Below are 27,332 nucleotides of genomic sequence, written 5' to 3'. Positions count from 1 at the left end.
ATATTTTCTCTGTCTTGCATAAGGTGACTATTTTAAAAAAATCTTTCAGGCATGTCCCCTCTTCTCTGCAGGAAGAGGAAGTGTCCAAGGCGCGGTGTCTCACCTGCCCACAGTGCTCAGCTTGACCTCCCCCAGGACCACCCAGAGTAACACGCTCTGCTTCCAGGAAACGGACCAAGTGTTTAGGGGAGTGTATAAACACTCCTGGATTGCTAGGCCCGCACACAGTCTGGGGCACTCACTCCTAAACCTTTCAGTGATCACACACCCAGGGCAGCTGGAAAAACAACAACGTTCTCGTCCTGATAAATGAGAATGAAGATGACACAACAGTGCGGCTGTGAGGGAAGCACACTCTTCCATGAACACACTGAGCCTGGCCCAGTGCTGGGTCACAGTTCTCCCTGTGGCCCCTCGGCGGGAAGCCTTCCCAGCCTCTGCCATGCAAGCCGCCTTCCTTCCTCTGCCTCCCAGCGCAGCGCAGCTATCTGCTCTCAGCTGCCTTCCCAGCACAAGTCAGGCCTGCGTTACCTTTCATTTCAAACTGGACAGAACCAGCTCCTTTCTCCTCGGGCCCTTTGCTCCTCTTTCTTATGCTTACCAGGCTACCTGCACCCGCACACAGCCCCCCCCCCCCCCCGTACGTACACTGCACCCACACTGGCCGTTCTGCCCCTCTCAACACGTCCAGGTTTGAGGGATGCTGTATGCCCTGGGTATCTACTTCAGTTATGTGAGGCCATGCCACAAGGGGCAAAGGACAATGCCCAGGCCTGGACCCAGGCACACAGGTGGTGGTCCTCCTCCAGGCAAGGCAGCTCCCCAAAAAAGGTGCTGAGGCTAATCCTAAACTCTGGGTCCATTCTGCATAGGAATGAGAGGACACACCTGCACACTGCTGCAAGGGCACTTCCTTCCTACAACGTCAAGCCACCTGCCTCAGGCTGCAGTCACCCAGATGGGTCTTCCCAGGCTGAGCACACCGCTGCCACAAGCCTAGGTTTACACCTCTCTACAGCCGCTCTGCGTTTGGGAAGAACCTGAGTTTGGGCTGCGCAGCTGATGTGATGAAGACCCAGGGAGGCGTCTTACAGAGACTGCAGGGTGCAGAGAGAGTTTGGGGATTTTTGTTTCTTTAAAAAACACAGAAATAGCCGAGCATGGTGGTGCACGCCTTTAATCCCAGCCCTCGGGAGGCAGAGTTCGAGGCCAGCCTGGTCCACAAAGTGAGTCTAGGACAGACAGACAAGGCTACACAGAGAAACCCTGTCTCAAAAAACCAACAAAACAAAACAACAAAACCCCCAAACCACAGAATATGTTTTTATTTTTAATCCCAGGTGTGGGGTATGAGGCTGCTTCCCAGCAGCTGACTACGATTTACCTCGTGTCAGACAGGAGCGTGGTTTTGCCAACTGCAAATAGTTTCTGAGACTGTGTGACAATTGCAATTCTGAGAACTTTTCAGAGGGTACATAAACACTAGGGACCGCCCGCCAAGAGGCAGGGTGGGTTGTTGGTTGGTTGGGTAGTTGCACACAAAGAAGAAACAAGAAGAAATCAGCTGTCCTGGTGGTGAAGATCAAACTTGCCCAGGGACCTAACTCAGCACCCTAACCAGCAGGAAGAAGAAGGACCTAACTCAGCACCCTAACCAGCAGGAAGAAGAAGGACCTAACTCAGCACCCTAACCAGCAGGAAGAAGTCGGCTGATAGATAACATCATCCTCTTGCTGATCCCTGACCCCTGACCTTACTCAGGGATCTCTTTCCTCTCTATCCTTTCTTCTCTCTCATTTAGTGTTAGGGGTGAAAGGGTGGAGGAAGAGGGGTGTGGGGAGGAAGGAAGAAGAGCCCATAAGTAGCAAACAATGGCTGCAGCAGTGTCAACACAGCTGATGGCTCCCTGTGAAAGGGCTCTGCACACAGTAGGTATTAAAGACGAGCAGTGCAGTGGGGACACACACCACTTGCTGGGAACGCCAGCAGCCATGGCATTCTCTAAGGCATGTACAGCACATCTCTTTCCTGGGAGTACTCTTCTCACTGCTCAGAGTGAACCCAGAGACTACACTGCAAGCAAGAGCTGTAGTGACTTCCTTCAGTTGCCCTCCTCCTTCCTAGTGAGGGGACTGGCCGGTGAGTCTAACCTCAGCACTATTCCTGGCTTCTCCCCCTTAGTGAACACGGATGGGCAAAAGGTGATTTTGGACACCACAAGCAGTAAACTGCGTCTGACCAGATCCAGGGAAACAGCGCCGTCTGGCCTCAGCCTAGACCCAGGCACACACCCAGCTCCTGTGGCATCAGAACACAGGACATACTGCTGTGACAAGGACAACAGTTGGGGACCTGGAATGGGGACCTGGACCGCACAACACTTACCAGCGCAGAGCAATCTTGATGGGAGTGGTGAGGCAGGATGTGAACAGGTCGGCTGGGAGGTCAGGGATCATGGGCAGGAGCTCGTGTGCCTCACAGGCTGCCAGCTGGATGCAGTTTTTCATTGACGGAGGCAAGGGCATCTGGGCAAGCGGATGGTTTGGATTAATCGCAGCTACCTACAGGAGGGCACGGAAAGACAGTAGCTTAGCTGACACTCCTGGAGGGAACGCTGGGCACCAAAAAGGAAAACAGAGCTCTGTCCCTGGTAAGCTTTCCTCTGTAGCCCAACAGCCCAACACATGATGGTATCAGTGCTCATGTCACGCTGCCCAGCCTTTCGTGCTACATTCAGTCCCTAATCTACCATGAACTTATTTTGGAGGGTTTAATGGCATGGGAAGATGGCCAGAGGTATATAATATTGATGCTAAAAAGACATGAGGTCCACGCAGCATAGTAGTGTGCAGGCCGCCATCACAGAGACAGGAGGAAGGTGCAGAGTGTGTTCACAGTGAGGCAGGTTAGGTGATGGCTTTCTATGTACACCTGACTTCTCTAACTGTGCTACCACAAATGTGTACTCGTTTCAGAAAGGAGCCAGGTGGTTTGCATTGGCTTAGGCACAGCCTCTTTAAGGCAGGGTAAGCACACCATGTTTGGTTTCCTCAGCGGTATTTGCTGAGGCAAACGCCTGGACTGAGGCCGCACTGTATGGAAGTTTGGGAATGAAGACTAAAAAGCACTGCACACGTCAGTAGTGCACAGACATCTTTCCTGACTCAATAAAATCAAGTCAAACTGTCTCTTTTTGTTTCCTTGAGGTGGAGTCCTTGTTTTGTATCCAGGCTCATCCTGTGTGCTGGGGTTACACAGAGAGAGGAGGCTCCATGTCCAGCTGCCAGTGCAGAAAGCCTTTTAAAATGTAATTCAGTGCAAGGGACAGGACTGGCTGATATGTGACCTACCCACACTGCCACAGAGTGCTTCGTGCCTTGCTGTGCCACCAAAGCAGCAGCAGCCATGTAAACATGCATGACACATCAGATCAGATGCGGCTCTGCCACATGTGCACTGTGGCTCCTGTCTGTTTCATGTGGTGCATTCATGTGACAGCACTGGATCTGCTGTCACTTTCAGAAATAATGAGACTCATAAGAACTGCCAGCATTTGCCGGTAAGATCTGTAAGTGTGACTTAGAGGCCGCATGTGCACACTGCTTAGCCAGTGAGGTCTGTAAGTGTGACTTAGAGGCCACATGTGCACACTGCTTGGCCAGTGACATCTGTAAGTGTGACTTATAGGCCACATGTTCACACTGCTTGGCCAGCTTCTGGCAGTGCTTGTGAGAAGCGCATGTTCAGAATGATTTTGTCCCACAGTGCCCTGGTTCGGGGGAAGCAGAGCTGCTGTCAGCCAGGGCTTGCCTGAAGCAAGCAGTGTGGTGCAGATGGTAGCAGCTGCTCATAGGCATGTGGCACTGAAGACAAGAAACCCTGGCGTGTCAAAGTATGGGCCCACAGCTGCTCATCAGCCCTGTGAAGGCAGCTCGAGGCAAGCAGAGCACAGAGCAGAGAGCAGGATGACTCTCCTGAGTGGGTCTGCATGACACACAGGTAAGTAAGAGAGCAGGACACTCAGACGCCCCGCAGCCTTCAGCAGCCCTCTGTGAGTGCCTAAGACTTGGCCATAGGGAAAAGCTATCTTACTGTGGAGGCCCCAGTTTAACCCAGCCATCTTGGTTGGGGATCTAGAAAAATAGTTTTGTCTCAAAACTGAGAAAGTTTAGTGCACAAAGGAACGTCCTCCAGGCACAGCTTTATTTATTTATAAGGACAGTCTGCACATGGGTCACACGGCCTCCTGAACATCTAGGTAATTACTTTATCGACTCCTTAGTTTGTGTCATAAATCCTGTGAGACAAGGCATCACTGCTTTTCACTGGGACCACAGCAGAGCCCAGACAGGGCCACGCAGGCAGTCCTCATGGGAGCACAGCAGAGCCCAGACAGGGCCACGCAGGCAGTCCTCACGGGAGCACAGCAGAGCCCAGACAGGGCCACGCAGGCAGTCCTCATGGGAGCACAGCAGAGCCCAGACAGGGCCACGCAGGCAGTCCTCACGGGAGCACAGCAGAGCCCAGACAGGGCCACGCAGGCAGTCCTCATGGGAGCACAGCAGAGCCCAGACAGGGCCACGCAGGCAGTCCTCACGGGCACTGAGGTGGGCAGGTGAGTCAGGAAGTCTCACAACCCCCTGCACTCCTTTCTGACAACGTGTGGCTGCAAGGCTCTTGGCCTTTTCAGGGCACGCTTACACACACTGTCCAGCTACGTCTTCCGTTGTCTTCTAAGCTTTATCTCCATTCTAAAAGACCTCCAGCAATTAGGAGACGGGTTTCAAAGAACAGAACTGCAGCCTCAGCCCCCGGAGGCTGGGGAGCGGGACGCACCCTCTGGAGTATAACCCTGGCACCGGTGACACCAGGGTCCCAGCAGTGTGCTCTGCACCTTTTTATATAAAACACACATAGCTTGCTGCTCCTGGACGTCTGATGTTAACCTTTAACTGCCCATAACGTCAGCTGTGGCATCTTCAATTCCTTCAGTGGTAGATATTAAAGGCACTTTACCAATAAACCCTTGAACTATAGAAATATTAAGCCCAAAGTCAAATTTCAGACACTTGTATACATTACCGCAAAATAATATAAGCCGTTTAAGAAAAACATCAGTTTCTAGGGAAATAAGTGATAAGTTCTGTGGAACATTTACATTTTGCACTATTAGGACTCAAAGTCCAGGTGTTACAAATGTTAGGCAAGCAGTCTATGGCTAAGCTATTCCCCAGGCACCATGGGAACCACTTCATGTGTACACTTCAGATCAGTGGTGTGAATAACACCACCAAAGTTTTCTTAAGACAGAAAGAGGGAAGGCAAGCGTGTCTAAAATAACCTTCTGTGCTCTGGCTGTATAGGCTAAAATAGACAGGTAAAGGCATAGCTCTACACAGGAAATTGGTTTCTAGGTCTGTCACATCAACCAACCCTGTCGACAGATGATGGGTCTGGACAGATCTGCTCATGGAAGACCAGATGAGAACCCTGGAGCCTGCAGAGGCGTCAGATGGCACCTGATGGACAGGCACTTGGGAGCAGGTGGGACTGCAAGGACGCGCTCTCCAGCACCCAGCCTGGTGGGAAGGGGCTGGGAGGGAGCAGAGAAGACCTCTGCACCTGTGTAAGATCCCAGGGCAGCAGCAGAGGCAAGGGAAGAGTCCTCAAGTGAGGATCAAAGCCGTGGAGAGGCATGTCTGGAGCTGCTAGTCAACTGGCATTGTTCAGTAAACACTGTTAACTACCACCAGGCAGGGAGGACACATAAGGGCAGTCTGCAGGTGGTGAAAATAGAAACCACTGTAAGTAGGAAGGAATGGCCAGTGGCCCACAGCCTAAAATCACGTCTCTAGGTTCCTTTTGAAAAAGTGGTGCTGTGGGAAGCTGGGCTTGGGCACAGGTGAGCTCCATTTAGGAGCAGACGGTGAGGAGCCTCAGATGTACAATGCCAATACACCACCCACAAGCTGCATCGAATACACATGACAGTCCTGCCTCAGGGATAATCAGACTCAGACACTTTCTTCTTAAAAACATTCGAAATTTGAGGCAAAGGGCTCAATGTACACGTGAATTTTTATTTTTTATCTAAGATAGTGGCCCTTTAATTGAAGTAAGCCTTGAGAGAGCAGCACACACATGAGACTAGTTACTAGGCGGTCTGGCATAGCGAGAACCATCTAGACAGCGTCAAGGCTCCTGAGGGACTCAGGGAGCCACACCTGAAGCCCAGGGGATTTCTCCTGGGGATCAGGGAGGCTCAGGCACCAGAACCGTCTTTAGATGCAATTCACTGCAAGCAGCTCCAGAGAGGACATAGGTTCCATCTCCCATGGCTGTGGCACTGTGGGGTGGAGGCGCTCCAGCTCCTGAGCAAGAGCAGGCACGGCCCAGGCCACAGGCCACCTGCGGGGCTCGTACCCTGTTCAGGGGGCACCTACAATTCTTGTCAACCAGCCACTGAGACAGAGCTGTTCTGCCCTTTCCCACACACCATGAGTGACAACATTTAACAAGGTGAGACACAGGTAAGTTCAGGTGTCTTGAGGTGACTTTCTCAGGAGTTCTGCCTTAAGGAAGTGTTCTTTGGAGTTCAGCAGTGCCTTCTCACATCGCCAGGTAGAGGCCAGAGAGAGTTGAGCTCAGAGGAGTCCATGCTACTCCCACAGCCCCATTAGTACCCACAGGCCTACCATGTGACACAGGACACCAATGACAGCATGTTGAAGTAGCCTTTTAACACACAGGTCACGTAGTTGTATGCACCCAATCGTCAATAACAACCAGCCACGAGCTTCTGACGGCTGGAAGCTGTGAGATCTTTTGGTGGTTGGCAACTCAGTGATGTCCTCCACTGGGCTCCTGGAGCCGTGTTCAGCAACAGTTTCTCACAGTTACTCTGAGCTTACCCCAACGAAGCGCCCATTATCTTAAAGCCACTTAGCTGCTGGCAGTTACAGCTTCTAAATGCTCTCAAAACCATTCTACAACCCAGTGAACACATTAATTAGAAATGATAAGCAAATTCCACTCCCACCATGCTTGAATTGGATCAACAACTAAAGAGAAGGAATGTGGGAGGTTCTGCAGCCATGCAGGTTAAGAAGACATTGAAAGGCATCCTGAGCTGACCGCTGCTGGAGGGTCACGATCCCCCAGGAGGGAGCCTTGTCCCACTATGGAGTGGCACTCAGCAGCATAGCAGGCTCCTCTGTATGAGGTGCAGCAGGACGCCCACAATCACAAATGCCTTCTCCACAGAGCTGGGCTTCTTGGAGGCCACAGTACAGAGCACGCACCAGAAGGACACAATAGCATGCTGGTCTGAAGTGTCACTGGTGACTTGTCCTAGGTTCTGGGCCCAGGGGACATGTGTTTGTAACACTGATGTTGGATGCTCATCACCAATGCTGCGGGCGTGCTTGCAGTTCTCTGTCTCATGCTGTCCAAGAGGCCTGGCTTCTCGTCACACTCCTGCTCCCACCCTCTTCACACAGGCATGTCTGCTCGCTGAGTTCAGGGCAGTCGTCACTTTTCTATGGTAGTACCTCCACTTGTCGCCTGGTGACCAGAATGAGCCCACAGTCACCTCTGAGCATACTGCGTTACCTTGTATCCTGTCAGCCATAGGCCATCTTTCTTTGGCAAGGGTCCACGTAGGTCTTCGTGTACCAGCAGAGCCTACGTCTTCAGCTTGTGAGCCGAGTATCTTAGAAAGATTTGGATCCTAGTGGCCCATCGTCACCCACAGCCCTGCTGGGTTAACAGTATTGAACCGAATCATCAGTCTCAGAGAGTGACAGGGACTCGGGAGGTTCCGTTTCCATTAGCAGGTGGGAGAGGGAACACTGAAGGGCACAGTGACAGCCGAGCACGGAAGTGTGTGCTCTCTTCAATCCTCTAAGGACAGGGGTCCCGCACAGTGTGCCTTGGTGCGGTGGCTGAGTGTCAAGCAGCAGCCACCCACCTCCCACACGTGAGGTCGCTGGCAAACACTGCCCGCCTGTGGAACACAGGCAAGTTCATCTCTTTTCTCTTGTAAGTATGAGAAAAAGTAAGATGTCCACAAGTCAAAAGAGAACAATCAAAATGAACCGAAAAAGACGAAGACCTCCCCGGTGACACGTGACACCATAGCACTGGGAACACAGCCAGTCACCTGAGCTGCAGACTCCACACGGCCACGCTGCGGCCTTTATCTATGGCTTTGGCAAAGGAGTTTGACATTTTAACATATGAATTTCTCAGTCTGTGGGCTTTATACTTTGAGAAAACCGGATGATTATAGCATCAATTATTTTTGTTAAAATTCCTAGCTACAGTGGCAAACATAAGAGAACACACACTTCTGTTCACACCCAGGATGCCAAAGTGGACAGCAAAGAAGACAGGTCATCCACACCCAGTGATGCTGCAACACTCGGACTGCGTCTGACAGGAAAAAAAAGTCATGTGCTGCAGGATTAGACCTAAGGAGAGCGCGCAGGAAGGTGCATGGAAAACGCTTTGCGGCATGTCTCCAGAGAGGAGAAGACATCAGAACTGGGGAGGAGCTGGGACAAGGCTCTCCTCCAGCATGACAAGAGTCTCTTCATCCTCACACACCCTCTGAGTCCACCAGGGACTGTCCGTGTGTCAGTCAGGATGGAGTCCTCCTGGGACAAAGTTGAGCGCGGTGGCCTCTGCAATGCAAAAGCACAGCTGTCCCCATCCCCAAGGACAAAAGGGAAACACTTGCATGTATCTCACTCGACCTAGGCTGTGGTCTCAGCAGGGAGAGCTGTAGCACCCACAGCTATAGCTATGGCAAGTAAGACAGAGGTCAGGGCATCGACGGTCCCCTCACGACATGGCTGCTCTAGCTTACAGACCAAGGGTGCACACCGGGACTGAACACATCCCCTGCTTGACTTTTATCCGGATGGAGGCAGGAGTCCCTCTGGATTCCTGGCATGAATACAGTGTGACCGAGTTTTCAGGAACATCTCTACTGAGTCAGGGAACGTGGAGTTAGGGGTGCAGACCGGGTGTAGCATGGGGTGAAGTGGAAGAACAACTGATGGTGCACGCAGAGCGGTTGCCATTCTTGCTGGATAATTCAGTGGCCATTCCCAGCTCCCTTCTCCCCTCTTAGCCCCCGCTATCTGCCCAGGGCCTGCCGTGGTTCCGGAGGAAGGCCTCCATTCACTGTCTAATGAAGGAGGCAGCACTAGCCCGTACCTCTCCCTCCTCCAGAGACACGGAAGAACCACCTGCAGCTGTGGTGAGCAGGCCACAGTCAAAGTCTACACCAGCATCAGAGGATGCCAGAGAGGAAGGATCAGCTGGCTCCACAGGCTCTGCTCAAGAGGTAAATCATTCGCCTTAGAGATCTTATTAGTGAAAAAGATGAACTGCAATCTGCCTAAAACCCACTTGTGAGCTTTCACTTCATCAGCTTTCTGCCGCCATGCATCCTCCTGGAGGGAGCGAGGGAGGGAGAGAGACAGAGAGAAAGACACACACACACACACACACACACACACACACACACACACACTCACTCACTCACTCACTCACTCACTCACTCTCACAGACAGTCTAGAACACAGGGTTCCTGGAGCTGCAGACAGCTATGGGCGGCTGAAGGCAAGCTGCAGACAGTCGGCAGGAGCTGTGAGGAATGCTACTGCAAAGGGAACTCAGAGCCCAGGGAGTGTGAGGCCTCTAATGCAAGGGAAGGAAGCCAGCTCCAGGAAGAGCAGGAAACAGAACTGGGGTGGGATCCCACACCCAGCCCCACACTCAGTGATGTCATTCAGAATCTCCATACAGCAAGCACAGAGACCTGGACAGCTGGGGGCAGAAGACAATTATAAAAACAATCATGGGTTACAGAAGTCACAGTTGGGGAGACAAGAAGCAAAGGTAAAAGCCAGGAACTCAGAGCCTTAAACATGGAAGGTACTGACCACGGCTGCTAAGGTTTGGACGCACCTGCTAAGGACATCATTAACAAACAAGGCTGCTACTGCTTCTCTGCTAATGGCTTCTAAATCTGCATCTCTGCCCATAGATTACTGCAGCTCTCAGACCTCATCAGAGAAGTTTCTTTGTGCTGTGGACAGCAATAGAAATGCTCAAGTGATCAAAGTGCAAAAAGCAAGTACCAGTGGAGATCGAGTGTGGCCATAAGTGGGGCATGGACATCACTACCTCCACCAGACCCAAGACTCAGGGACCACAAGGAAGAGAAGATGTAAGGAGTGTCCATGGCACTCATGAACTCACAGCAGCTGTGGTGGCCTGTGCAAGGCCAGTCAACAGTCTAGCACAGAGCAGGCTGCCAAGCTCTGACCCCTAAGTGAGGAGCCACTGACAGTCAATAGCTTCAGGGGGGTGGGGAGGATGTTGTCAATTTTCTTTAAGGCTATGGTCCCAGTAGGTTGACAAGTATGACTCACTAGGTTATTTAAAACGAGCAGGGAAACAGGGAAGTGATGAATTGATCTGAGAGGAGTGGGAGTGATGAATGTGATCAAAAGCAATGTATGACATTCCCAAGAAATTAACCAAAGTTTATATTTAAAAAAAAAATAAGCCTAGAAGCTGGACATGGTGGGGCACACCTGTAATCCCAGCTCTTGGAGAGGCAGAGGCAGGCGGATCTTTGTGAGTTCAAGGCCAGCCTGGTCTACAAAGTGAGTCCAAAACAGGCAAGAAACCCATCTCAAAAAAACAAAACAAAAACAAAAACAAAAGACCCAGCCAAAGTCACAAACAAAAGAGAAATGAAATCTGGCACCTATACTGGAGCAGCAGGGACAAGAGGACGAGGACGCTGGCAACACAGGTCCACTAGCTGTGGTGTCTCTTCGAGTGCACAATCAGATACAAATAAACATTATTTAGAGCTACCAGCAATGTGTCTCTCCACCATCAGACCTCTTTTCTGACTCACTCCTTCCAGCCACGTGGAGTCTGCGCATCAAAGACAGGTTGTCCGTCTTGGTGTCAAGCATCTTTACCCACTGAGCCATCTTGCTGGTCCATGTACCTTTTTTTTTTTTTTTTTTTTTTTTTTTGATTAATTCACCCAGGCGGGCTCCGAACCCACCACGTAGTCCAGGCAAGCCTTGAACATGCAATGCCCCTTCTTTGGACTCTGAAGTTGTTGAGATCACAGGCTTGTGCTGTTGGGCCCTGCAGATTCCACTAATCCTTAAAGAGAAAGCCCCAATGGCAGCTCTGCTTCTGGTTGGTAAGTGCACAGACAACCTAACGAGGTGCTTCAGGAAAGAAGCAGCGCCCTGCACCCCTGGGGAGCAGAGGAAGGAAAGAGGCACCTTGCCGACAGTGTCCCTACCTGGGAAGGTGGGGGCCAAGGGCTCGTTCACTATTTTATTCATTACAAATGAGCTCTTGGCAGTCTTTTAACTTTTAAAAGTGACATAATATTTTAGTCAAAATTAAAGCACTTATTTTTTAAAAGAACAGTGAAAACCGAGAGACTTGAAGGTTTTCTTTAATTTTCAAATTACAAAATGATACGATATTAAAAAAAAAAACAACCCAAACACATATGGAAGAGTCCTGAGTGACAGATATACGTTTCCTGGCTCTGATGAAGCTTCAGTCTGTTGTAGTAATTCACGTTTGCTATTATGAAGCTGCCTTCTCCTCTACCTAGAGTATTCCTCTGAGAGAGATGTGCACAGCAACCAAACCCCAGGGCAAGCACTACACCACCAGAAAATGAAAGCAGATAATCAACCCTTAAAATTTATGTCACTCATGTGTGTGTTTACACTTATTATTTGGGAGCTTGCGGTCCAACCAGCCACTTTCTAGTGTTATATTTAATCATTTTTACTCTCTTCCCTGCCCTCCCCCACACGCTGTGGCTATATTCCCCGACTGAATCGTGGCCGCCACAGGGACAGGCAGGAGGCACAGGGATGCTGTTGTTCCCATCCAAGTGCAAACCAGAGCAGCAGCAAACACTTCACCCCAAAGGTGGGTGCAAACCAATTACTTGACAATTTATCAGGTCACATGCTGCACAACAAGAAGCATCAAAATGTACTGCAAATTTCAAAGAAACTGGCCAGCTCAGCAATAGAAAGAGTGGTGGTTTAGGTCTTTAGTTATTGAAAACAGGCCCCACACAACCTAACCTGCCTTGACCCTCCCCTTCAGCGGACACCTCCTGAGTGGGGTTCGGCCAGGAGAGAATACACTAAGAGGCAATGCTGGCAGTTACGGAGGCTCGCTGCTCCACACAGAAGGAGACAACTAGAGCACACTAAGCTATTAGATGGAAGCCGATTTTACAAAATTCTATGATTCTAATTTCCGCTGTTTTACACAAGAGACTGAACAATGACCGCTAACAGTAAATGCAAAAGAGAAATGCAAGCTCAGTCTACATTGTAATTATAAAGAGAATGAAGATTAAAGCCGAGCTAATTATGAAGCGTGTGGTGTAACACGGCAGCTCCTTCCAGGTACCACACTGGCCAACATTTTTCTCCATTTCATCTCCTTCATGATGAATGAGTCCGCTAAACTGTTTTTTTTTTCCTCCTTCTAAAAATGAAGTATGCAAATTATTGTGTTGCACTTAATGAAATGAATAGTGTTTGTAGCTGACTGATCCTTGGCAACATACAAAGAACACACATGGTCCTGACGGAGCAGCACCACAGTGCTGGGAAGCAGGCGTTTAATAAGATGCCTGAGCTGTAATTGTGCCTCTGCTGGAAAGGGACAGGTCCCTGCGCAGTGTGGTTTAATTAACTAGCCTCTCCACAGCTCAGGAGTAGGCTGCCAGTCTGCCAGGGTTCTTTGGTACCTTTATTGACATTATAAATGCGGGTGGGGGATCTTTACAATATTTCTTTTTCTTTTTTTCTCTTTCATTCTTGATCCTCCTCCCCCCCCCCACCCCCCTACCCCCCCCCCACCCCGGCTTCTCTGTGTAGCCCTGGCTGTACTGGAACTCACTTTGTAGACCAGGCTGGCTGGGAACTCACAGAGATTCACCCACCTCTGTCTCCAAGGGCTGGGATTCCAGGCCCGTGCCACCATGCCTGGCCTATCTGCCTCTTGGCATCTGGGCGCTTGCTGCTGATACGCTGGCCCACCCTGGGCAAACCCCGGTGAAGCAGTAGAGATTAGGGCACTAACCTGCTGACACAAACCCTGGCCTTTCCCTCCTCTTCTTGCCAAATACAAAAGAGGCCAGAGAGTGGTGCTGTGGCATTCAGCCCACCTTTTATGGGGAAAGGGTATTCTGCTCGTCAGTCAGTCTCAGGCAGGTTCCACACAAGGGTTGAATTTATACATATAAAATATTAATAAACACTAGACACGCTAACTGTAAGTTCTACTAAACAGAATTTCAATGTTGTCGGTGACTCCTTCAGTACTCTCCTCCGATGAAACGTAAAAAACAGAACAAACACATTAAAATTGAATAGAGCCCAAAAGGCTTACGGAAACACACTGAAGGCCATTTTTTGTTCTTGGATTGAGAATCTCCCTGCTGCAACCAATCAGAATTCATGAGCCCCCAGAGGCCACAGAGCATTTCCACTAGTGCCTCTGTGCAGCCCACTGGATGGAGGCCTCTTAATTGAAACTGCCTCTCCAATTTCTCTTTAGAACTCACTGTTTAATTTAACCATCAAATATTAATTAAAACAACTGGGCAAAATACCACTTCATTATCCAAGCAGCTCCCAGACTCTCCAGCTCCTGACAGTGGACCCACCCAGTAGCTGTTTTGGTTTTACCATTTAGCTTAGTGGTTTGAGTTAAAAACACAAAACATAAAGGGGAAAAAATGGAACAATAGGGCTAGAGAGATGGCTCAGCAGTTAAGAGCAATGACTGCTCTTCCAGAGGTCCTGAGTTCCATTCCCAGCAACCACATGGTGGCTCACAACCATCTATAATGTGATCTGACGCCCTCCTCTGACCTGCAGACGTACATGCAGGCAGAGCACTGTATGCATAATAATAAATAAATAGATCTTTTTAAAAAATGGAACATTTACAAAGGACACTGGAGAAAACAAAGAGTCCAATGCAAGAAAGGAGCTCACTCCCTAGGACAGGTGTACCTGTGACAGAGTGACACTAGCTTAGAGAGCAAGACCACTGAAGCCCAGACCTCCCTCCTGACGATACGCTTTAATGTGCAGATTGAAATGACACCAGGTACAATAAGATATACATCGGGTGAAGGAGCACCTCTCCAGCTCTCATCAAATACACACCCAGCCTTTCATCACACAGAGATGTAGCTTCCCAGTGTCCCTGCAGTGTCTCACCCACGCACGCATGCACACAGGCTGCTGGCTGTAGAGCACCTCACCTCTAATTCCTGCTCCCTCTGCAGTGCAAACTGCTTGAAGGACTTCACGATGAGGCCAGCATTGGAGCAGTCGTAGACAAAGATGGATGGGCTGCCCATCCACGTCTGCAGGTCGTATATGGACAGAGGGATGTACTGCGTGTAGTTCTGGAAAACAAGCACAGGGCGCACAGATTACATGCACATGCCGAGACCTCGGGGCGACAAGCACCTGCGCACTGCGGAAGGCAGTGTGCCTGTGTGCAGGTAGCCACAGAAAACCGGAGTCTTGCCTCTACTGCCGTGACATTTCACTCCAGCAATGCCACAGAGAAGGAGCTTTCAAGTTCATGTCAGCAGCCTATGTACCCTGGATTCAACCCTCCCCGCCCTGAGACACTGAGTGTGTACACGTCCACAGTGGAGGCCCCTCCTTTCCCCCCAAGCCACGACACATGCACACATCCCCTAGGCCTTTTTTGGTGGCTGCTCTGAGTCTTGACACTCGTGGGCTCTGAGAAGTTGAGCTCACATTCACAAGCTTTCCCCGCCGCCCCTTCCTTTCCAGAGAACCTTGTAAGTGGCTTTGGCTCTGCACAACAGTGATATATTACCACTCAGTGACAGAGTGATACACTTTTCTGGACACACTGTTCTGCTTGCCTAATTGGCGGTAAGTTCCTGGAGAGAAAGTTCTAGTCTAATACTTAAAATCTTCTTTCAAGCCAACACTTTAAAGCAATTACTCCAAAACAAAAGCAAATCAACACAATGACAAGGAAAAGCCACCCTGTCCTCTCTCACTCTCGCCTGGGCATAACCAGCGCAAGTGCTGGGCCAGACAACTGGCTCCGGGCAGAGGCACGAACACTGACTCTGGGGTGGCCTACAGCTCAGCAGAGACGAGGCCTGGAGAAAAGGAATGTCCAGGCGGGCAGCAGGAGCTTGCCCCCTACGGAGCAGAGTCAGGCATGGTGCTGCCAAGATGAGTGTGTGGCCATCTCCAGAGCTGCTGAGGAGCACACTCTGGCCAAGCGCTGGCTCTTCCTACCGCCACGCTGTCGGCCGACTGTTTACAATCACAGCACTCCGAGAGAGAACACCTGGAAATGTTCTCTCTAAATAAACACTCCCAGAAGGATTCTAAAGACACCAGTTCCCCCCGCTAATGGCTCTATACAGCAATGCCAGCCCCATCAAGATGCCCAAGGGGTTTTTCCTTTAACGGAATTTGACAAGCTGATTCTAAAGCAAGTGCAGAAGAGAAATCACAAAATTAGAAAAAAAAGTTTAATAAAGAATAATGAATAGAGATTCGCACTACCAGATATTAGAGAGGCTATAAATTTATATAATTACAGGCTGGTATTATTGAGGGCGAGACAAACAAATCAACAGAGAGAAGGCCCAGAAATAGACCCACATATATAACTGTAATGAAATGGCATTTTAAATCAGTAAAGAAAGAATAAATGATTCAATGGTTGATGCTGGAAAGTCTAACTAACCATTTGATATTGCCTCACAGTCTCTGTACCAAAAAAAGCAGAGTGAATTTAAAATGTGTAAAAACAGAATATTTTTATTTACTTAGGTGTAAGAAAAAGCTTCTTAAACAAATCACAAAATCCAGAGAGCTAAAAGAAACAAGAGATATAAACACACACTTATGACTGGGGGCTCCAGAAGGGGCAGAGCAGAAATGACAGCACATGTATGTTTAGAAGGTGTGTGAGCTCCTCGTGCTGCGGACCAGCAAAGGGCAGCCAGCACCCGTGGATGGGGTGATGGGCTTGCCCGGCAGCGCGAGGCGATGGCGGGGGGGGGGAGCCCTGCACCCACCTACACCTCTATCTGCTTCTTCAGCAGACGAAAAGATGCGAGAGAAACAATGTGTCATGACAGCAGAGAGGCGATGGGAGTAGAAATTAACAAAAAGATTTTGGAAGACAATTTGTCAGTACTAATCAAAATTTAAAATCTCCAACCCTGGGTAGTGGTGGTGCACACCTTTAACCCCAGTGCTTGGGAGGCAGAGGTTCAAGGCCAGCCTGGTCTACAGATCTATTCAGGACAGCCAGGGCAACACAGAGAAACCATGTCTTAAAAAAACAAACCAAACAATTCCATCCCATGTGTCAGCTTTCACATGTCCCTACAGAAACTCTGGCATTTGCACAGAGAACACTGAAGGGCGTTCAGAGTTTGTACCGGGAAGACTGTGGCCTGGGATCTGTTTTCTGGATTCCATTATACAGGAGAACGCTGGGTGAGGACACTGCATGCTTCCTTCGCTGCTAAGACTATCCTCCCAGACCCGGGCCAATGACACACAACTGGAGTTCAGCCTGCCGCATCCCATCCCAACTGGTGTCCTCGATGCTCACCTTGGGATGTGGATGCTGGGCAGTCTCAGGATAAGAGGCCAAGGGGGAACAGAGCTTGGCTGAAAAGCCCAGACCCTAAATGGCCCACAGGGGCTTCATGCAGAGACAAACAGAGGTCTGCTTACACTTTACAAACCTTCAAATAAAGAGGCTTACGGTACAGCTCACCTGGATCTTCACAGAGTTCAGACAGAAGAATCAAAAGACATGGGGGTCATGGAGGTGGGCCGATGGTCCTAGCTACTTGAGAGGCTGAGGCAGGAGGACTTCATGAACAAATCTGACACAAAAGCAGAGTAGAGCGTGTTCTTCCACACGCTAGAGTGTGTGCCTCACTGTAAGTGCAATTTGTTTTTCTAAATAGTCACATGAAAAGGTATGGATGGCTTCTTAATGATTTTTGAAATGTACTTTCTACAACATCATATATATATATATGATGTTTTATACACACACACACACACACACACACACGACCCCAGTTTATGTGTTCCCCCCCCCAAAAAAAAAACCCGTTGTGGACATGGATGTGAAGCAGCACACTTGCCACGTCAGCACTGCTTTGCACACCAAGTCAACAAAGCACCCATGAGCTAACCGTGCATAAAGGACAGCGCCACTCTGTGACCAGCTCTGTACTCAGAAAGGGCACATCACAGCTACTCCTTTAATGTATATGTTCTGTAAGACTCTTTACAAGTCAGGATGCACACAGACCGCTGGGAGGGAGGACGTGGGCATGTCCTAGGATCTCAGTGAAGGCCTCCATGTCCGTCCCAAGCTGCAGTGTATGAATGAGGCTTCCCAACTGTCCCTGGCTGGTGGTCAAAGGTAAGCCGGCAGCGTGCAGAGCAGCACGAGCAGTGAGGACTATGGCAGCTGCAGCCAGCTGTTCCCATGTCCCACACACTCCAGCCCCATGGAATGGCAATGCAGCTCGTCAAGTCTGTGCAGCTGCTGATGACGAGACACTGACATCTTTATTGTGTTCTGGGTACAAGCACACAGGTCCCACAAGCAGCAAACAAGCATAAGATGAAGTACGTCTGTTTTTTACTTTTGCCCAAATCCAAAGTTACATTTAAATTTCTAAATCACCAAGTTAGTGTTGATTTATTAAAATAATGAAGGCCAGACATATTAGGAAAATCCTTAACAACTTCCATCTTCCCTTCTATTTTCCATGACCCATGGAAGAAGGTGCAGGGTACTACCAACCACATCCTAAGAGCCTTCTCTCTGTGCCGGGGCCCTCCAAGGCAGCACGGCACTGCGCCCTAGAACTTCTACATGGGCGTTTGTTGGCCCACACCTTTAGTTATTAAGGATCGCTAATGCACCTCTACAGAACGGGCTGCCGGGTGGGGAGCGGTGCCTGAAGCTTGTCTATAAGCAGATTCCTCAAGGGCAGTTCCCACAGCGGCATTTCTCCACTCCCATACACTGTGCAGAACTGTGCACGGCATCATGCGCAGCAGCTCCCTGGCTTTAACCCACCCAGGCCAGAACCACTCAGCCCTCACAATCCAAAGTTCTCCAGATGTCACCAAATGCCCCCAAGGAAAACTGCAGTGGCTGCAAAGGGAGACAATTGCATCAGAACCATTAGCTGTGTGGCTTACGTGAGACAACAAATTCAGACGGCTGCAATCCCCTCGGGAAAACAGACGCCGCTCTATTGAATCACCAGGAGGAGAACGACCTTTGAGAGCTACTCCTCACTAACAGGCACGTGGGGCTCCCAGTGCCCATCTCGGAAAGATCACCAAGGGTCTGTCAAGGCCCTGCAAGCACTGCCTTGGTGTCTAGGGGACCAACACCCAGTGGCAGCAGGAACAAAACCGAAAGAAGCCACACACTTACTGGGAACACACCTCTGTTCCTGACCAGTATGGCAGGCAGTGGCACAGACCAGCACTCAGAAGACCTGGGTGCAGCAGAGACTGGGGAACAGCTGGGGCCTATGAGCAGAGGGCGGGCCTCATGTCTGTCTGGACTGAAAGAGCAGGGAAGCCCTAGTCAAAGAGCCAGAAATGGGTTGTACATAATGTATTCATTAAAATCCACTTTCTCTGACAGATTATATTAAGCCCGGAGGGAAAGTCCACTTATTTTATCAGACTGTCCCTGAAGACTGCGTCAACCGTAACAGCCGCCATGGCTGGGGAAAGTCCAGCTGTAACAGTGCGGAGAATACCCCCCAAAAGGCCAGGTCAACCTTGGGAACCCATGCACTGCACCCCGGTGAGACTTCTGCCATGAGTGAAACTAGCCTCTGATTTCAACTAAGCAGCAGACGGCAACGCCAAACACTTCCTGTGCTGGCACTGCCAAAAACAATGAGCAGCCAAGAGGGCAAAGGTGACCAACCTACACGCCACCATGCAGGGAGGGCCAGGCAGGATTGCAGTGGACCGCCAGGATCCAGCCTCGTGAAGCAGGACAGTCAGGACAGGACAGTGGCATTCCCACTGCTGCACCCTAGACAGGCAAACCTGGACCATGCAGCAGAGGAGTGCCATCAAGTCCCCTAGGGAGTACTGAACCCATACTTGCCACTGGCCCACAAGTTACTGAGATACGGCTGCTGGAATTGGTACATCCTACCATGTCACACTTGCCACACCTTCTCCCAGATGTGGACCGTGGGTGTGCTGAGAAACATTAGCTGATGACATGGGGCTGGGTAGCCTCCCCCAGGCCTAGGCCTTGCACTAAACTAGAAACACCAACACGACGGCTACTGGCCTTCTTGACACCTGCAAACACTCTGTGGTGGTGGTGCTTTTCTCGACACACAGCGTCTTATGTCAGAGGCAGTTCCTATGGGGAGGGGCATGGTGATGTTCTGCCCCCCCAGGCCTCTGGGGACTCACATGTGAGCAGCTGCAGCCTCTGCCTCCCTCTTTTCCCTCTCTTCCTCCCCCTTTCCCCAGCTCCGTTATCTCAGAGGAAGCAGGGTTCCTTGGGTTTGCCACGCCCTCAGCACCGACCCCGCCTCAGGCTTCACTACAGCAATGGGCAGATTCTCCTCCTCGGTCTCTCTGATGTATCTACAGCGCAGTTGCCTTCTCCTGAGACAGAAACCACTCCTGCCATCTCTTCAAGCACCGTCCTCCGCTTCCCCGAATCCCACCTTCCTCTACACTGTGCGGGGCATGCGCCACTCAAGAACACCTGCCGAGGCCTGGCAAGTCTACCTACTCTAGCCTCAAGTCTCTCGCTCCCCATTTGCTCATTAAAGTAGGATTCTCTACAACACCAGTGCTCAAATACAGACCCACATAGCACAGGCTAGCCCTTGCAAAACTGTATCCAACTCTACCCACCACAAACACCTACACTGACGCCCATCATGAGCATGGCAAGGGTTCACATCTTGGTTTCTAAGTACGTATCTTGGGTGGACCTAGGATGTGTGGAAATGTCCTAAGTCAGAGTTGATTCCACAGGGACTTCTGTAGGAACTTGCAGCCTCTGGACGAGCTGTAAAGAAGGCAGCAAAGAATGATTACACATCAGAAAGACTACATGTGGTATAATGGGAGGCTCAACGTACCTGAAACTATAAGAAGGAAGGAGAGGAGGAGGAAAAGGACGAGGAGGAAGAGGAGGAGGAGGAGAAGGAGGAGGAGGAGGCGGAGGCGGCAGCGGCCATATCAGATACTAGAGTCATCCTGTTGCTGGGAGCCCAAGATGGAATAATTTCATAATAGAAAACCCATACTATTAGACAATAACACAGACAACAAGCCGTGCACGAGCCCACTACTAGCCGTCTGTGGGAAATGACAGGCAGATGAGCCCAGCTGACAGGCAGAAGGCAGTGGTGTCCCAGCTGCAGTGCAGAAGGGGAATGAGACCCTGCTGGAGGACATGCGGCTTGTGCATGGCTCCAAAATGTTCACTGATGACCACAGAGAAGCCAAAGCAGCAACTGGCCAGGCCACGCAGTGGCGCCACTAGAACAGCGAGCACCACAAGCTCACTGCTGGGAGTCATTTCTCTCCTACCATGCCGGTCCTGGCGATCCAGCTCAGGTTACCATAGTAGTAACAAGCACACTTACCCACTGGTTATTCTTTTTTGCTTGTTTTGTTTGGTTTGTTTGTTTGTTTGTTTGAGACAGGGTTTCTCTATGTAGCCTTGGCTGTCCTGGACTCACTCTGTAGACCAGGCTGGCCTCGAACTCACAGAGATCTACCTGCCTCTGCCTCCCTGAGTGCTGGGACTACAGGTGTGCACCACCATGCCCAGCTCCATTGATTATTCTTGCCCACTCTGAATAATATTTTTTATGTTACCTTTTACAATATAACTTTAACCAACAAGTGTGTGTGTCTGCTCTTGGGGCACAGTTCAGCACTTCACACTTGCATGCAGTGCGTGGCGGCCAATCACTAAGCTGGCTCAGCATCCCCAGAGGCAATGCATCTCTTTATGTTGGGAGCATTAAAAAATCTTTCCAGCTGCTGTTTGATGTGTTTGCTGACTTGCTGTCAAGCACAGGTACTCTGCTGGGCCGTGGGACATCAGAAGCTACTTTCCGACTGCCCCCCTACCCGCCCTCCCTCCTAACCCTGCCCCCCTAACCCTGCCCCTGCCCCTCCTAAACCTGCCCCCTGCCCATCCTAACCCCGCCCCCTGTCCCTCCTAACCCCGCCCCCTGTCCCTCCTAACCCTGCCCCCACCCCATGCTCTAGTGATCACAGTTCTTTCTATTTCTTCCAGGTCAAACCTTTAGCTTCTACCCATAAGCGACAGCGTAAGGCCCTGGTCCCCTCTGTGCCGGAAACCAGGCTGCACCTTCCACCCTGGGGCACATGACGATTTATTTCTTCCCTGAACTTTCAGGTGGTCCCTTGGCTCACACTGCACACGAATGGCCTGTAGCTGTGTCAGATCAGACCCACTTACTGTCCAGTTCCCAGCAGGGCTACAGTGGGAAACGCCGCACTGTCAGAGCCAGGGTCTCACAGCAGCCAGAAGGATGCTGCCCAGCATCCCCAGCATCCCCATAAATGTGACACAGAAGTGCCAGAGTTCAGTAGAGCTCAGTCGGCTGGACCTGCAGCCGAAGGCAGACCGTTCTCCATCGTGTGGGCTCAAACCATCCTGGACCTGACTGAGCCCGGCTTATCAGCTCCAGTCTGAGTCCAGACTGTTAACGTCTTCTATAGCACTTATAAGGTAGAAAGTGCCAATTTGCTGCAGAAACTGTGAGTGCTGCCATCCACAAGCAAGACAGATATTTCTTAAACACATGACTTTTACTTAAAGAAAATTCCTGGCTAAAGAAAGGCCCGATTTTTCTTTTTTTGAGAACTTTTAAAAAAATTTTTATGTTGTAGGGGTGTTTTGTGTACATGCACGTCTGCAGTACCCACAGACGACAGAAGAGGGCATGGGATCCCACCTGAAAATGGGTTACAAACCATTGTTAGCCGCCCTGTTGGTGCTAGGAATCAAAGGCTGGTTTTCTCACAGAGCAGTCAGTACTTTTAATCACTGAGCCATCTCTCCGACCTCAGGAAGACAGCACGCTGCCGCGTGGTTCCCAGATGCCTGCTTTGGCATGCGCCTGGGAGCATGTGTCAGGCCACTCACAGTTCAACTGACAGCCCTGCACAACACAGAGAAGCCACCACGGCCTGACACGGAATAAATGCACTTGTTTTCTGTCCTTTTGCTTTTGTTGTTGTTGTTGTTGTTGTTTTGGTTTTTTTGTTTTTTACATTCAGCATAAATATACTGACAGAAAGATTCTTTATAAAGAAAATAGACCAGAAAGCATCCGGATGTCAGCAGCAGGGGACCTGCGTCATGAACAGCAGAGCACTTCCAAGCAGACGTCAGCCAGACCGAATCAACCTCAGCAGAAACACAAACCTGGATGGAAAAGTCAGCTGTTCAACACTTGGTCACATCTATATAAAGTCAAAACCACACAAAGCTAGTGAGGCATGGTGTCTCTCGCCTACAGCTCTAGGACTTGAGAGGCTGAGGCAGGGGAATAGTGGATTTGAGACAAGCCTGTCCATGCCAAAGTGATTTTCCATGAGTGACACTGAGAACTGTAGCTCCAAGAGATGCTTTTCTCAGGAAATAACCTTTGACAAAAAGAAAATACATGTTTAGCTCCAGCGCTGAGAAACAAGGTCACAGGTCTGCCATGTTCAACCTGCTAGAGTTTAGAGAACGCTCCCCACATGCTAAACACCTGCTCCCCAGTGTGTGATGCCTTGGGCCGGCGGGAGACCCTGTGCTCCTGCTCTTGCCCTCACGCCTGGGCGTGAGGTGAATGACCTCTGCTGTTACTGGCCCTGCCCTGGTGCACTGTTCTGCCACAGGCCAAATACACAAGCTGCTTGCCTCAGGGCCTGTCACAGAGACAAAGCTGAAACAGTAACTCCCAAGCGTCAGGTTCATGTTTTCCTGCGCACTGCTCCCATGTAAGCACATGTTCCACATAAACACAGCTGGGGCTCTCAGAGGACCAACGAAGGATGAGGATGTGTTTCTAACCACATATTCAGGAATCCCAAGAAAAATAAATGTTATAATGAAGCTATGTGAAATCAGTATGTACAATTAAAAATTTAAGAGACATTACAGTGCAGTGGCTACACACCTGGCTAATCACCACACAAGCACAAGTAACTGAAGCTCAGGGCACTCACAGCTCCCAGCCCTCCTTACCACACACAGTGCCACCTCACAAGGGCTCGGGTCACACCTGAGAGCTCTGCAAAAGAAACTCAGAATCAAATGCCAGTGCCAGTTTTGCCTTCAGCAGGGAAGGGAACACGTTCCATTGGGATGGCCGCATTTACAAGCATAAATAAGAATGGTAACCTAACTATAAGAAAGGAAAGGCAGAAGCAGAAACAACAGTGTAAGCACCTTCAGCCTTACGGACTCTAAGGCACTCAAGCTCACTTGTGATCACGCCCTGGAAGCCACTGAAAGCCACGTCTGGCTTACCAGCCCCACCTCACAACGCCCAGCATTTCTGAGCAGTCCTTTCCTGCCGCAGACTACTGAGCACCCAGGGAAGAACCGTGGGAGGGAGCTGGATCTCCAAGGCATCCTCAGCGAGCAGGTACGCAAACACAGCAGAGGCCAGTTCCTGTCCTGAGGTGCAGAAAAGGAAGCAGCCTGAGAGGCGGCCCCTGAGCAGTGCTGGAGGCCCGGGTACTCAGAGTCCCAGCTTTACCACAGGGCAGCTCTCTCTCCCTGCTGAATGCCAAACTACAGGCGGATAGGAACGGTGTCTCTCCCGTCTCTGGCTCAGGGTTTTCTGCTGTTGTGACAGAGTGTTATTAGCCAGGTAATTGATAAAGACATGGACTTTCTTGCAGCTGGCACCTGCTGAGGTGCCTTCCTTTTTATAGAGCCACAGCCCACACTTACTTGCAATGGGCACCTCTGGCCCCTCTGGCGATGCTCCCCTGGATCCCAGAGCTCACCCTTTCCTCAGGCCTAGTCACCACATGCAGGGGACCTAACACCCCCGCCCCACTTCTCAGAAGAACACCGCACACTCCAGGGCCAGCACACTGCCTGGCACAGGTGGCCAGCCCTTTCTTGTTGTTGCGTCATCCTGGGCACAATCCCGGGCTCAGCTGCTTTTCCGCCTCTGTCTGGAGTTCACTGCACTGCCCAGCACTGACCTGCCGGTCCACCTCGGTGGCTCATCTAGGACATCACCATTCTAGCCCTATGATGGCCTTCCGAGGAAAAGGGATGCCAGAAGCCACCTGGCCACATCCCTTCCTCCAGCACGCTGTCTGGTCTTGTGCAGACAGCAGCTCTCACAGCCCAGAGGGCTCCGCCTTCATGCACATCCACCTCTTGGTTCTCGCTGTTCAAGACTTGGTTGCTGACTCACCTCCTGCAGGAGTGTCTTTGGGAAGGAGGAGAGCGCACTGCTAACCTGGGCTCTGTTCCTGTCTGAAGGGGCCCATTCACTTCCCCTGCGCCATCCCCGCTCGTCACAACACAATCAGCAGTTTTTCTTTAACCTGAGTTACAACCAGTAACGGGCAGGAAACAATCTCTGCTTTGGAGTAGTTTTCACAATGCTTTAACTCCTTATGTCCAGAGCAGCCAGACACTGAGGGACGCTGTGTGACGCAGACACCGTGAAGAGCAGGGCCAGTCTCAGACAGCATTTCTTGCAGGAGGTACAATCTGGATGTAAACACACGAACACTCTACACTGCAAAGCCATGAAAACTCCAGGACTCAGTGCACCGAGGGCGGTGAGCTGCGGCACTGTCTGTCCTTCTGTATGAAGTGGCTGTGGCTTTGAGGCCAGACACCGGGTGCCGAAGCAAAGATCAGGGATCGCTTCTGTCGTGCTGGACTCTAAAGCAGAGAAAAAGCCCTTCTCTACAAGGCAGAAGGAACGAGAGGCCTAACACTAGGTAGAAATATTCAAGAAGATGGTTCCTTCTCCGCTGGGAATATTTCCTGTATTCCCAGGGGCTACAGCCGTGGCTACCAACTGCCTGACAGACACATGTGGACGCCAAGGACACGCTCAAGTCCTGAACTTGGGTTTTCTGCTGAAGCCAGGGAAAAACTAGGGGTAGATAAATTATAATTTTTAGGAGAAAAGTATAGAATTAAGACAAATATGCTCAAACTGCCTCTATGTATTACCTCTCTGCAACAGTGTATTATTTATAATAGCATACACTTTCTGTGGTAATTTCAGTAGATTTTAAGGCCTGTTCAGTATCATTTAAGTTTTATGTTATCTGAACCTAGACAAATACTAGTCTGTCTCTGGTGGACAATCACGCGAAAACAGAAAAATTCATGAGAGGACCAAAGAATCAACAGGGCAATGCGGTGAAAGGGGGGTGGGGAGGACAAAACAAAAAGACTTGTACACCACAGATGAGCCTTCTCAGACCCGAGGGGCCCAGTGTCTCTGAACACGGAGAACCGGACACAGCACAGGACCATAGAGACGTTACGGAGGACTACAGAGAAGGAGCTGGCGTTTGGCCCTCCTCAGGAATCAGAAAGCCCATGACGGACAAAATGACAGCAGGTTAGGTTAGGGTGAGCCACACACATGCTCCTAGTCTCCTTCTACATGCAGTCCACTACAATGCCGGCTCTGACTGGGGTTAGGGTTAAGCTTTTGAGGCCTGACCTTGCTATATATAGTCCAGGCTGGTCTCAAACTCACTCCTTTTGTCCCCCGCCTCCAGAGTGCTAGAATTCAGCACAGCCAGCCAACAGGCGCTGCTCACCCTTATTAAGTCAGGATGACCAACAGCGAGGCTCAGAGCGTTCCTATTAATACTATTTAAATAGGAAAAAATAAGTTCTACCTGGGTTTTCTTTTTGAAAAAGCTTAACTATCAATCTTCAGCATCCGTTTTAAAATAGAGAAACCCTGGAAAGATTTCAGATGTCCAATTAAGCAGGAAGTGATTTCCGTCTTCTTCGCTGCCCGTTCTGCTGTACTCTCCACTGAGTGCCTGCGTGCCATTAGGAAATGCCTCCCTCCGTCTCCACAGCTCTTCTCAGGGTGAGTGTTAATACAAGCACGGATTTCTATGCACGACTTTGTAGTGAACAACCAACCACTCTCTTTACTTGGAGCGGGCTTCAGTTGAAGCTGCACCTCTGGAAGACAGGCTTCCACCTGCTTTCTTGATTCTGACGAAAACTCACAGAGAAGCAAAGAATGTAAAGCAGAACCAGGCCATGTAGAGTGGCAGCTGTTCTAGCTCTTCAGTGATAAAAACAATGTCCACTGTGAATAAGGCCACCAAGCCACCAGCTGAAAATACCTACACAGCACATACCTGACCAAGGACCAAGATCTAAGAGGTGCAGGGAACTATTAAAGGTCAACAAGCCAAGAAGCTGCTCTTTCTAAGGTGGCGGGCCGGGATACGGCTCCCGGGGCAGCTGCTCAGCACACGCAGGCTGTGCTTCCACTGAGCAGGGTAAACCGGACCTGAGCAGATAACAAGGTGCCTGGACCACAGCCAGCTGCATGAAGATGTGCTGAGCAGGCCCTGTCACAGGCCGGACTACTAAGAACTGTAAACTCACCAGCAACAAGACACTACTGCACAGTTTGCAGAATGACTAAAATCCAGAGTGCGGATAACGCCAACACAGACAGCACCAGTGGAAATCCAAGTAACACAGACATCTTGCACAAAGTTAGGCAGTTCTTACAAAGCTAAATACGCTCTGACCATGGGCACCAGCAGTCAAGAGCTGAAACTTCAAAAATCAATGCCAAGTCAGGAAGCAGAAAGACCCATGAGTTCAAGGCCAGCCTGGGCTACATGGAAACTTGTCACAAAATAAGTAACCCCTGTGCAGACATGTGAAGAGTACTATTCATAACTGAGAAAATAATCGGGAGGCACTAAAATATTTTCAGAGCTGAACGTGCAATGGAGAACTAGCTACTGGTCAAAGAGAAAGAACGGCGCTGACTAGCCACAGAGAGCCTTAAATACAGCTGGCTGGGCAGGGAGGCCACTCTGAAACAAGATTTGCATACTAGACGACACATTCCGGAAAAGATAAAACTAAAAAGGAAAGATAGAAAGGTAGAAGAA

General features: G+C 50.3%; 1 protein-coding gene across 1 annotated transcript in view; it reads right to left on the bottom strand.

Annotated features, from left to right (window-relative positions):
* The window catches only part of RPTOR (regulatory associated protein of MTOR complex 1), a 303,099-nt gene that overhangs the window by 156,212 nt on the left and 119,555 nt on the right, over positions 1–27,332 (bottom strand). Inside the window, exons 5-6 of the mRNA XM_084751163.1 lie at positions 14,363–14,509; positions 2,386–2,561 (exon numbers count right to left, since the gene is read on the bottom strand). Coding sequence (XP_084607289.1) covers positions 2,386–2,561; positions 14,363–14,509 — 323 coding nt within the window. The remainder of the gene's footprint in view (positions 1–2,385; positions 2,562–14,362; positions 14,510–27,332) is intronic.

The sequence above is a fragment of the Acomys minous genome (assembly GCF_964271855.1).
Source record: "Acomys minous genome assembly, chromosome: 12".
NCBI lineage: Eukaryota > Metazoa > Chordata > Mammalia > Rodentia > Muridae > Acomys > Acomys minous.
The sequence above is the reverse complement of the archived record's forward strand: the minus strand, read 5'-3'. Positions and strand labels throughout refer to the sequence as shown.